This window comes from Sinocyclocheilus rhinocerous, unplaced genomic scaffold (genome assembly GCF_001515625.1).
Source record: "Sinocyclocheilus rhinocerous isolate Xijiao unplaced genomic scaffold, SAMN03320098_v1.1 scaffold715, whole genome shotgun sequence".
Classification (NCBI taxonomy): Eukaryota; Metazoa; Chordata; class Actinopteri; order Cypriniformes; family Cyprinidae; genus Sinocyclocheilus; species Sinocyclocheilus rhinocerous.
In genome coordinates, this window is record NW_015646180.1 from 470760 (window position 1) to 483498 (window position 12739).

At 35.4% G+C, this 12739-nt stretch overlaps 1 protein-coding gene across 1 annotated transcript in view; it reads left to right on the forward strand.

The window, feature by feature from the left end:
• Nucleotides 1–9157, forward strand: part of LOC107707149 (pleckstrin homology domain-containing family H member 2-like) — a 33924-nt gene extending 24767 nt beyond the window's left edge. The window contains exons 19-31 of the mRNA XM_016511065.1: nt 768–876; nt 2465–2577; nt 2662–2841; nt 2982–3079; nt 3160–3337; nt 4634–4789; nt 4877–4974; nt 5066–5207; nt 6667–6812; nt 6901–7030; nt 7139–7231; nt 7329–7478; nt 8615–9157. Coding sequence (XP_016366551.1) covers nt 768–876; nt 2465–2577; nt 2662–2841; nt 2982–3079; nt 3160–3337; nt 4634–4789; nt 4877–4974; nt 5066–5207; nt 6667–6812; nt 6901–7030; nt 7139–7231; nt 7329–7478; nt 8615–8800 — 1779 coding nt within the window. The 3' untranslated portion in view covers nt 8801–9157. The remainder of the gene's footprint in view (nt 1–767; nt 877–2464; nt 2578–2661; nt 2842–2981; nt 3080–3159; nt 3338–4633; nt 4790–4876; nt 4975–5065; nt 5208–6666; nt 6813–6900; nt 7031–7138; nt 7232–7328; nt 7479–8614) is intronic.
• The last annotated feature ends 3582 nt before the right edge of the window (nt 9158–12739 follow it).

Genomic DNA, 12739 nt, shown 5'->3' on the forward strand with positions numbered 1-12739 from the left:
TCACCCTATGTTAGCATCTCGCTCAAAAATGACCAAAGAGTTTCGAAATTTTTCCTATTTAAAACTTGACTCTTCTGTAGTTACATTGTGTACTAAGACTGACGGAAAATGAAAAGTTGCGATTTTATTATTAGTTGCGAACTATACTCTCATTCCGGCGTAATAATCGATTCGAAAACGGTAAAACTCAACTGTTTAACTCTAGGGGAGTTGGAAAATGAGCCTATTTTCAAAAATAGTGGAGTGTTCCTTTAACACTGGTTTTGTGGTCCAGGGTCACATATTTAAATACATCAAATATATTTATATAGAAATTTAAAAATTAAACACATACTTTATTTGACCTTAAATGCTTGTCAGAACATTCAGCAGTACACGTTATCCATATTTCAAAAACAATAAAAGTAATTATGAAATTATATATAAAGATATACTTCAGTCCTACTTAAGTGGGTCAAAAAGTGATATTAATTTCAGCTAATTGCATTTGATATAAATTTAAACTTAATTTTTCATTTAATTGTAAATTACTTGCAATTAACTGTCTGAAAATATTATATTGAGTTTGCACTTAATTATATATTTTTTAATGTATATTATTTCCATAGTACTCATGCTTTTAGTATGTCTACTTCTTTTCAACAAAGGATCTAATTTCATCACAGCACAGAAAAGGAATATATTCAAAGATAATCTGAAATGTTTGGGTAGTTCAGGATGAAACAAAACGTCATTGTTGCCTGTCTGTGTGTGTTCCTGTCCTGTAGACGGCCTGGCTTTTCCATCTGTCTGTGGCCGCGGGCACCGCAGTGGGGCAGGTGGGGACTGAGTTCGAGCAGCTGGTTGGTAAACTGCTCAGCATAGAGGGAGATCCAGGTAAAAGTCTCACATCTGCATTCATTTCATATATTTAATTGTGGTGGAATGTCTCACATCACACTCATAAAGTACATATAAGGGGAAGACATGCCACCTGTTGAAAATGAATCCCTGTATGTCATTAAAAAATAATGAAGCAGGAATCTCTGTGACTGGCTCCCAGAAAAAAAAGGGAAGTTTAATTCTTACAGTGAAGACTATGCTGTTTTATTTTACATTAAATTATTCAATTTCTGTACTAGGCTGTTAGCTGAATACTTTAGAATTGCATAAAAAACGTAAAGCACTGTTTCTTTTGTATCTATTTTTTCTATTGTATTTGTCCTTTGCTTTTTTATTACTGATTTTTTAAATTATTTTCAATCATTTTTGAGGACTTTTTTTTTTGTTTGTTTTTTATTAATATTAGTTACCCTAGTATTCTGCTGTGGTATTGAGAATTGTGAAATTTCTCTAAATCTCTAAAATGTCTCTAAAATCTAGATGTCATAGCAACCTTATTTACAGAAAATATATATTTGATATATATCGCTATCTTTAAATAAATCATTTTGGTCATGTGGTCCACTCATGATCATGCTTAATAATCGTGATTATGATTTTTGCCATAATCGAGCAGTTTTGTCAATTGTTTTGTTTATTGGTCTAATGTTTCTGGTTTCTCTTTCTAATAAACCTTGCATTGGGTTAGTCACTCAATTAATTATCTTACGCTTCGTTCCCACCCTTCTGAATTATGTTGTATTGATAAGGAGTTATCACAAACTAAGACTGTTCAGTTGTGCTATCTTACAATCAATTTATAGTAAATGTAAGTTAAAGTGTCGCCGATGTAACCGGTTAAAACTTGAAGTGGCGATGAGGTCTTAAAATGTATGGAAAGAGTCTTAAAAAAGGTCTTAAAAGGTATTAAATTTAACTCCATGATTCCTGTATATACCCTGCAAAAGTAGCACCGGTTTCAGTTAGTTGGATGACAGCTGATATACAGTACAGGCATATTTATAATGAATATACAGTGTAGTTACGCCACGCTCTAAAATATTTTATTGAGTAGAAATTGTTATAAAAAATATTCTTTAAACCTTTATTCATGAACAACTGGACAAGTTGTGTAAATTGGTTAAAAAGAGAGGGAATTCTGAAGAACATCCAGCTCTTGCCGGGCCTTTAAATATTGTTTGGATAATGGGGGGCCTTGGAGTCAAAAGATTTAAGAACTAAGTTTAAGTGTATCTTTTTCTGTTTTCATTTTCATGCGGTTACATAAACTATAAGCCAACAAGACTGTAATGTAAAAAAAGATGCAGTAACTAAGTGGTTTATCCAGTTGCTTATAGCCAGCAGGGCCCCCCCCCCAAGCATTTGTGTGGTAAACACTTCTAAATGAAAGCACTGTGGCGTGTGGGTGTGCCGCTTGAGGCTGAGACTGATTTGAAATATATTATTAAAATATAAGCATGGCAAACATTATATCATAAATTCAGTTTATTCTCAACTTGTTTACTTCAACCCCATGCTGCCTTTTTAAACTGTAGCTATATACAAACAATTAAATGTCCACATTTGTCCCGTTGTTTCTCAGGGTCTCATCTCTGGAGACACCCGACGCTGTGTTTCACTAAGGAAGGACTGTCATCTCCACTCACCACCCTTCCTTCACAGGCTCTACAAACTGAAGCCATCAAGCTCTTTAAGGTTATACGTCTTCATTTATTACACATATGGAGGGAATAACCCACCAAAAAACAGGCAGAAACGATCCTTTTCCTTTCTTTACAGACATGTCAGCTCTTCCTTAACGTGGCCATTGACACTCCAGCCATAGATTATCACGTGACTCTTGCCCAGTGTGCTCTACAAGTGTGTCTCACCCACCCAGAGCTGCAGAACGAGATCTACTGCCAGCTTATCAAACAGACACGCAAGGGGCAGCCACACGGACCGCCGGAACCCCTGCAGGTCAGATGATACTTGTGATGTGAACACACACCACTAGAGGGAGTGATTGGTTTTGTTTTGTTTTGTTTTGTGTTTGTCCTCATCTTGGGATTGAAGCCACAAGGAGATGTTTTGACTTGTTTCCATTTACTGTAACACAGGGATGGCAGTTCCTGGCTTTGTGTGTCGGTCTTTTCCTGCCCACACCCTTTATTCTGTGGTATTTGCAGGTTCACCTCAAAAGACACGGAGATTCGAGGTAAATCAAAACCGAATCTATGCCTTAGCATTCCTGGAAGCACATCCCAAAGTCGCTCAGTCTCTGCTTTTTTTCCCCAGGACGGAAGTGGGAAAGCATGCCATTTACTGTCAGCGCTCACTGGAGCGGACCCAGCAGAAGGGGGATCGGCAAGCCCGATCGTCACGAATGGAGATCCTATCGATCTTACTCAGGAACCCTTATCATCACTCTTTGCCCTTCAGTGTGCCTGTACACTTCATTAACAACACCTACCAGGTGCACACATATGCAAATCAGGCTTATGATGAAAGAACAGTTAATTTAGAAATGAACAATCTGTCATTATTTACTCATCCTGATGTTCTTCTACATCTTCTTGCCGCTCTTTTCAATAATATGGAGCAAAAAGGATAAAAAAAATACTATGAAACTATTATAAAAGTAGTTCATTTTAATTGTGCGCTATATTCCAAGTCATCTGAGATATTCGATGGATAACTTAAAACTGTTTATTGGGCATTTTGAAGAGGTCTTTATGAATCATCGTGTGCTTTTGCTGTAGCTTGAATGGTAATGCATGACGTTAACAACAATAACAACGTCTTGGGTTCGCTACCCAGGGAATGCAAAATCTGCTTTTCAGCTTCTGCAAAATGCATACATTTATAGAAAACAGCTGTGTGCATATTCTTTAAAAAGGATTCCCATGGTCATGTAAAACTTGGACATATCAGGGAATTTTAATGTATTAAAATGTAATGAGGAATTGATTACAGTGAAAATGGATATTTGTTTTTTCAAGTTATACTCAGCTCTAAAAAAATGTATGTCTCTTTGTAAGTGCTGACTCTTGTAAGAGCTTATTGGAGTATAATTGTTCAAATTTATTCATTTAACAAAATGCTAGACTATTTATTGAAAGTTTAGGTTCTGTAAGATTTTTTAAAATGTTTTTGATCTCTTCTGCTCACCAAGGCTGCATTTATTTGATCAAAAATACAGTAAAAACAACAATACCGTGAATTTTTTTTTTTTTTTTTTTTTTTTTTTTTATTTAAAAATTACTCCAGTCTTCAGTGTCACTTGATCCTTCAGAAATCATCCGAATATGCTGATTTAATTCTCAAAAAAAAAAAAAAAATTATTATTGAAAACAGTTCTGATACTTTTTTTCTGGATTATTTGAAACTATTATTAAAATGTAAATCTTTTCTCTGTACTGTCACTTTTAATCAATTTATTACATCCTTGCTGAATAAAAGTATTAATTCCTTTTAAGGAAAAAAAAACTTTACTGATCCACACAACTCTGTAAAACTATTAAATAGAAATCCTCATCCAATAGCCATGAAAAACTGGAAACATCATATAAATGTATTGCCAAAAAGTGTGGGAATCAGATGTTCTTATTTTTATATTCCATGGAACAAAAATAACAGTTTAGAACATCACGAAGGTGGTTAAATAATGTGAGAATTTTCATTGTGGGTGAACTGTTTCTTACAAAATGACATAACAAACAACAGGTAATACACCATTTGTCTGTCTAAGCTAACAGTCTTTATGTGTCAGGTTGTTAGTTTTGATGCTTCAACAACAGTGGAGGAGTTTCAGAGTCAGCTGAACCAGGACACGGGCATGAGGAAAACCGGCCAGTCTGGTTTCAGCCTTTATTCTGATGACCCCACTGGCAAAGACCTTGAGCACTGTCTTCAGGGACACCTGAAGGTCAGACACACACAAAAACATTCTTATTATTTTAGAAACTGTACTTTCTAACTGTCTTTATCTTCACAAAATGTGCTGTGTCCTCAGATCTGTGACATTATTTCAAAATGGGAGCAGGCCTCGAAGGAGCAGCACGCAGGGAAATCAGAGAATGCCAGGACAGTGAAGCTCACTTATAAGAACCGGTAGAGAGCAGACTCTTAAACAGAGCATAAGCAAGATGCCTATCTCCAAAAGGCTGTAATTTGTGACTAACTGCTAGTTTGTTTCCTTTAGGTTACACTTCTCCCAGCAGATGAGAGGGGAGACCGAGAGAGAGCGTTTGCTTCTGGCGTACCAAACAAATGAGGAAATTACAGCTGGTCACTTCCCTGTTAACAAAGAGCTTGCTTTAGAAATGGCCGCCCTGCTTGCTCAGGTACACAGTGCTGCTCCTCAGAATATTAGTGCATCTCACAAACCTGTCAAGATCATATTCAAGGTATATTTTACCTCTCTTTGTCAATGAGTTAAACAGCCTACTACATTTCTTTAACGTAACACCCTCTCGTCTGACACAGCGACACACCTTAACTTAACTTCTACGGATGTATACTTAAAAAAATTTAATTAAATGTGATGACAGAGAAATTAAAATTGACCTAATTACCTAAAATTGAGCTGTTTTTCTTTGGAGATGCTGTAAGCTATTTATTTTTATAGGAATGGGATGGGAATCAAACAGAATTTACATATTATGGTTCTAAAAGGATTCTATTAATAATTATTTTAGTAATGGTGGAGCTGAGGGAGCCGATTTGTGACTGTGATTTGTGATCTGTGAGTCTTTTTTACATTAAAAGAACATTCATAAAATTCACTCAGACTTCATTAAAAGAAGTAGTTCATAAGAATCATATATTTGTGAATCAGACTTGTATTATAATCATTCTTGTATTATTTTACGGCACCTAGTCTTTTTTTTTATTATTATTGTAACTATTTTCAGGACAATTCAAAACCATTTTTTAAAATGTAATTTGTGTAAAAATTATATAAATCATGTACACATGATAAATAAAATAATTAATGATTTGACAGATTTTGTTTAGACCATCATAGTTTTAACCATACAATAATTAATGTTGAATGAATGGAATTAAATGGAATTTTTATATTTTAAAATTTAAAGTCTGGCGCAAAAATACAATCAATACAATTTATGCATAAAGGGCATTTGAAAAGTATAGCAAAAAATGTATCATGATGGCATGGTGAAACTTTCCCGTCCATTATAAATCACTTTATAATTATACAGAGAATAAGCTCAACTTTAGGTACCGTTAATTGTGTGTGTGTGTGTGTGTGTGTGTGTGTGTGTGTGTGTGCGCGTTTTTGTGACAAATGAGGACATAAATTTGTATAATGACAAGGGTATGACATAGGTATTACAAGGAGAAGGTGACTTTTCAGGACATTACCCCATGTCCCCACTTTTCAAAACGCATATAAATCACACAGAATGGAGTGTATTGAAAATCTGAAATAGCACAAAGTTTCCTGTGAGGGGTAGGTTTAGGTGTAGGGTTGGTGTAGGGCAATAGCACATACAGTTTGTACAGTATAAAAACCATTACACCTATGGGATGTCCCCACTTTTCACAAAAACAAACCTGTGTGTGTGTGTGTGTTTACATAATTTCTATTTCCGTAATGCAACATTATAGCACATTAGTAATAGCACATTACAGTGATGATAATTTGGGGAGAAATGTGCTTAATTGTCAGAGGAATAATGTCATTATCCAAAATAACTTAATGGTCCTAATATAGGCTTCGTTTACTTAAGTAAACATCATTTCTTTTTTTTCTTTTTTTTAATTTTTTGTGTCATGCAGGTGGAGTTTGGGGACTTTGAGCGTCCATTTAGTAGTCCAGGTGGTTCAGGAGCTGCACAAACTAAATCTAACCAGACCCTAAAACAGGTTCTAGAGCGCTTCTACCCGAAACATTACCGACACACCTGCATTGAGGAACAAATAAGGTATTTATGCCTCCTGTGACATAAACTCAAATATGAACACAAAGAATCTGTTTGGCCATCTTACGCACGCTCATACATACGTTCTCAGGCTGTTGCTGCAGAGGCTCTCTACCCGATGGGCTTCTCTGAGGGGTCGGAGTTCATCAGAGTGCATACGAATCTACCTGACAGTGGCTCGCAAGTGGTCATTTTTTGGAGCCAAACTATTTGAGGCTGAGGCGAGTGTCCCTCTAAGGCTAAATGTGATGTGTACTATTTTTTCTATATTTAAATACTCAAAAAAGTGGCATTCTTGTTTCTTGATCTCACTCTTTTTCTCCTTGTAGAGAAAGCCTGCAGCTCCATCTCCACAGAAGAATGTGCGTGTTTGGCTGGCAGTACATGAAGATGGAGTCAGCATGCTAGAGTTCAACTCTGTAGTAAGGGAACACATTCTCTTCAGAGTTTCATGTTATTTCAAAACACTTCATATTGTTAGTGAAGAGCTAAGATGAGTTTTCATCATGCGTTTTCTAGAAAGTCCTGACATCCTACCCTTATAAAAGCATTGTTGCATTTGGAGCATGTGGTCAGGACTTTATGCTGGTAGTAACTCTGAGTTCTGGCACCAGCACATCCAAAGATAAGTCTACAGAGAAGCATCTGTTTGCTATGGCCCCGTCAAAGGTACGTAGGTACTGTGTTGTCTTAAATGAGTCTTTTTGTTTTTGTTGATGTGGAAATGACAACTGTGGGACAGTTGTAATTTGTGTAAAAAAAAAAATGTTTATTAAATATTCAGGTTTTACTTTACCCGGTAAAGTAAAACCTGAATATTTAATTTAAATTTTTTTTTTTTAATTTTAAATTTAATGTTTTTTTTGTTTTTATTGATCAAGGTTCATTGTAAAGACTTCTATAATGTTACAAAAAAAATTATATTTCAAACAATTGTTTTTGTTTTGAACTTTCTATTCAGTTAAAAGTATAGTTCACCCAGAAATAAAAATTCTATCATCATTTACTCACCCTGTACTTGTTCCAAACCAAATAGTTGATGGTAGCCATTGACTTCCATAGTATTTTTTTCCCATACTAGCTACCGTCAACTGTTTGGTTACCAACATTCTTCCGAATATCTTCTTTTGTGTTCAACAGAAAAAAGAAATTAATACAGGTTGGGAACAAGTGGAGGTATTGAGTAAATATGAGTAAATAATTAAATTTTTTGGGTAGAGTATCCCTTTAAGAATGCTGTGGGGGGGATATATATATCATGGTTTCCGCAAAAATATTAAGCAGCACAACTGTTTTCAACATTGATGATAATAATAAGAAATGTTTCTTGAGCAGCAAATCATCATATTAGAAAGATTTCTTAAGGATCATGTGACACTGAAGACTGGAGTAATGATGCTGAAAATACAGCTTTGCATCACAGGAATAAATTACATTTTAAAATGAATTCAAATAGAACAGTTATTTTGAATTGTTATAATATTTCACATCACTGTTTTACTGTGTTTTGATCAAATAAATGCAGCCTGGCTGAGAATATGAGACGATATTCAAAAACATTTAAAAAAAAATCGTACTAACTTTTGAACATTGGTGTACTTATATCCTCTTTTACACATAGAGAGAACACACACCAAAGTACACAGAAACACACAGACTGATGAGTACTTCTGTTTGCTATGTAGAAACATTAGATGATGTCATCTAACATTTCATACGCTGCTAGAGAATTGAAATCCCGCAGCAGCAAACGTGCATTTTCCAAAGCGTGAACAGCATTTCTCTGCTTTCTTTGTGTTGTTCAGGTTCGAGACACGACGTTGCTCATAACCAGCTACATTAACTGCACACAACAACAAAAAGCAGCAGCGCACCACCTGTCGGCCCCAGCCCTGCTGCTGGCTCTATCTGGAGAGATGAAGAACAAGGATTCGAGGAGCAAGACTCCTCCAGCCGCCTGCAGACCCAGCAAAGCACCCACCCTCCTTTAAGTGGACCGTACAGTATGTGGTGGTGTTCACTCAGGGTATACAGTATGTCAGTCCATTCTCAGCTGATCAAAATCCCTGGCTAGGGTCCAAAAAACCATATTTACAATATACTGGTTCACATCAAAGAGAATTTGGAAATCTCTTAAATCATCTAATACTTCCTGTTGGGGCTGAGGGTGACATGGCTGACAGTAGTTCTCAACATTAAAACGGGTGAGATCCCCGTAAATAATAAAAAAATAAATAGTACTTTGCATATGAAAATGAAATGTATTACTTTTGTTTTTTTATTGTTTGTTTTTTGCATTGTGACATTTTTATGACATTTTCCACCAAATTGTCATTAACATATTTTGTCCAGACATTGCACTTTTTGAGTTTTGTAATGCACATTCTCAGTGGTATTCTCAACTTTCATATATATATATTCAAAAAAGCATCAATACTGTACAAAACACGGTTTCATTTATTAATTTATGCAGATTTTTATAAGTAGACAGTATTTTGTACAGTATTGCTGTTTTGTAATTTTCATTATGCATTATTGTAATGTAATTTTTGGTTTGAAATGTGCATTATTGTCAAGAAAATGTAAAAGGATCTTAATTTTTCCATAAGCCAAAAATAACAATAATAACTTTGATTTGGGTATGAAATATGGTCAGAACTGTTCTTTGAGACTTTTCGTGAGATTCACCCAAACACTTGGGTTTAGTTTTTAGGCTTTACCAACAATCTCTTTTGAAACAAATATATAAACTCAAAACACTACGTAAACACGTTTCCTTCTATCATTATATCAAGTGCACTACATATGTAGGCCATACATTGCTGAGAGATGTGCTGGCTTGCTGACGTTGACTCAACTGGAATTGAAAACAAGTTGTGATCGCAGAATGTGTAAGACTAGAGTTATGTAGCCTCCCACGCTGAAATCTCACCTCACGTTAGCATGTTGAAGCATGTCGAGAGAATGCAAGGATTATGATAAAGCAGGAAGTCATTGCAAAAAAAAATACGTGTGGTCTTTAGAAGTCAACATGGAGTTATGTACTGTAGGATGGCAGGGGTGTTTTAGAGAGTTTGTGTTGTACTGCTGTACTGAACATGGGGTGTGAGATTTATAAAGAGATACACTGCAGGAGAAACAAACTGGAAGGTTTTGTTTTATTTTATTTATTTTTTTTGGAGTACCAAAGCATTATACTGTATGACAGATAATGTCATAGCAAATTGTATTTATTTATTTCTAAAGTGTATTTTCTATAATTATTATCTATTATACAGCTTTAAATAAATGCCCTTATTCAAAAAGGAAAATTCTAATTTATTAATTTATGTATTTCAAAATAGATATATATTTTGGTAGAAAGAAATTAATTCAAGTACACTTCTGTTCAAAAGTTTGGGGTCAGTAATCTCTTACGCTCACCCAGGCTGCATTTATTTCATCAAAAATACAGTAAAACAGTAATATTGTGAAATACTATTGCCAAATTAAAAATAAAGATTTTCTATTTTAAATTATTTTAAAATGTAATTTATTCCTGTGATGCAAAGCTGAATTCTCAGCATCATTACTCCAGTCTTCAGTGTCACGTGATCATTCAGAAATCTTTCTAATATGCTTAAGTTAAAAAGAACAGCATTTATTTAAATTGGAAATATTTTATAACAGAAATATTCTGTTCGTCACTTTTGGATCAATTTAATGTGTCCTGAATAAAAAGTATTATTTTCTTTCAAACTGTTGAACAGCAGCGTACCTATAATTCATGTACTTCTCATGAATACAACACAGATTCAGCGAATTATGACTGCATGTAACATAATTTATTCAAAATGTAGAGGATATGATTGATTGTTTGGTTTCTTGTCATCAGTGTTCTGAAGATGCAAACTCATTTTACATATTACTCAAATGACTGTTTTGTTTTGTTGCCTCGGTTGCCACACTTTCTTAATTTCCCAACCCATTGAAATTAAAAAACAGATATTCTTCCCATGTCACAACCTCCCATTTGGCACAAAGTTGTTTTTATATGAGCACTTTTTGTTCCACTGGTAAACTGCCTCACATCATTACACTGATTAAAATCCATTTATCAGTTACTTGCGGTATGTTACTTGGAACCATTTGCCCTTTTAATAATATTGTAGCCTAACAAGTTTAGTCATCCTCTACCTTCTGTGTTTACCAGCCCTGACTCATATTATTATTACAGCAGGAATGCCGAGTATCTAGTGATCTACATAAACACCTGATGAAAACTACTTATGATGATGACTTATATACTCTATAAAGCCAAAGAAGTAACAAAACCTTCCAAATATTGACATGTTTGATAGGAATTGAGTGATTTTTACTGTACTGCTATTTGCACATTGCTTTAAATTAAATAACACAATTACGTGATTTTTAAACACTTGACAATGTGAACCGGAACACAGGTGAGGGTGAACCATCCTCGTGAAAACGTCCCTCCCTACCGTGACCCACACTCATCTGATAGGCTTTGTCATTTAATCCCTCCTTTTCTGCCATGGAAACACAGAGACTGAGTCTGTATGACTTCCAACTCAGGTGTGAATGCGGATGGGGGAGGGCAACATGTGATCCGCCCAAACCTGTCTCAACTAGTCTGAGAAACAAACGCTCGAGGCTCTTCAGGGAAATATACTGGGGAACTACATGAAAAGGCGAAGAATTCAAGGCAAGGGAGTGCCAGCCAAGCTATTGTTTGGAGAGTTCTCTTGTCAGGTTTAGTTTTGACTTCGGACTTGTGCCACTTTGTTTGGCTGCTTCAATAAAACCTTGAAAAATTCCATTAGATCACACAAAATGAAGGCATCAACATCTTTGGCAAGGTGTTTGCTGTACACATTGTAATGTGTGCCATTTCTACTAAGAAAGTGTGGGAAAGCTTTTCATTACTAATGCATTAGTCATTCATTAATGTTCCTGTTAAAACCTGAGAAACTCTTCAACCAAAACAGAATTGGAGTAGCTTCCTGGTTCGTGGGAGGAGGTTGCAGTCTTTGTTAGTTGAAACTTTGCATAAGTCATACCACAATGATATAGGAACTTTGTTGGCAGAAACTTGAGCAACAGGTCTGACCTGTATTTCAAACCACTCCACGCACGGCTCCCTCACAGGTTTAATTATTAGTCTTTCTCTGCACTTGAATGGTCTGCAGCTTCGAGTTAACAAACAGCCACTTTGTTTTAAATTTTGAAAGAACAAAAAAAAGGTTTGTACAAACGCACAGGTTGAAGTGCTGTATAATTAGACCCTACAGGCCCTGTATCATTTAAAACATCCTCTTTTATGTCAAAAAATAAGGTGGATAATGCACATACCACCATATGTAACTCAAATTACCCAAAGCTTCCACTTCCGTTATTTTTAACTGTACAAAACTAGTCCGTTATGCTAAGTGATATTGCAAAAATTGGCATGGTTATATTTTACCGTATTATCGTAATCATACCAGTTTGTAGTGCAAATAGTTTTTCCATTTACTGCATGTTACCCTTCTAGTTATTTACCTGTAGTGACTAATGAATCAGAAGTCTCACATTCACAGGAAAGTTTTTGAAATGCGTAAGTAAATGGTGTCTACTTGACACTGCATTATTTGATTTGGACAACGTGTAGTCACACTAAAACTAGTCCCATTCAACGAGTTGCCATCACAGATTTGAATTCTGTGGTGAATCTCATATGGTAGAGAACAGGTGCAGCTCAACTGATTGCCATGGGCTGAAAAGGACAGATCATGTGGTTGGAAACAAAAGCTAGGAATCGTTTTGTGCTAGGATAGTCCTTTTCATTTAGCAAGACCAATACAGCTCTATAGTTCAAAGGACTTTGATTTAGATTACCATATGCCTGGTGTATCTGCCATATGCTAAAATTAACAACTTGCATGACAACG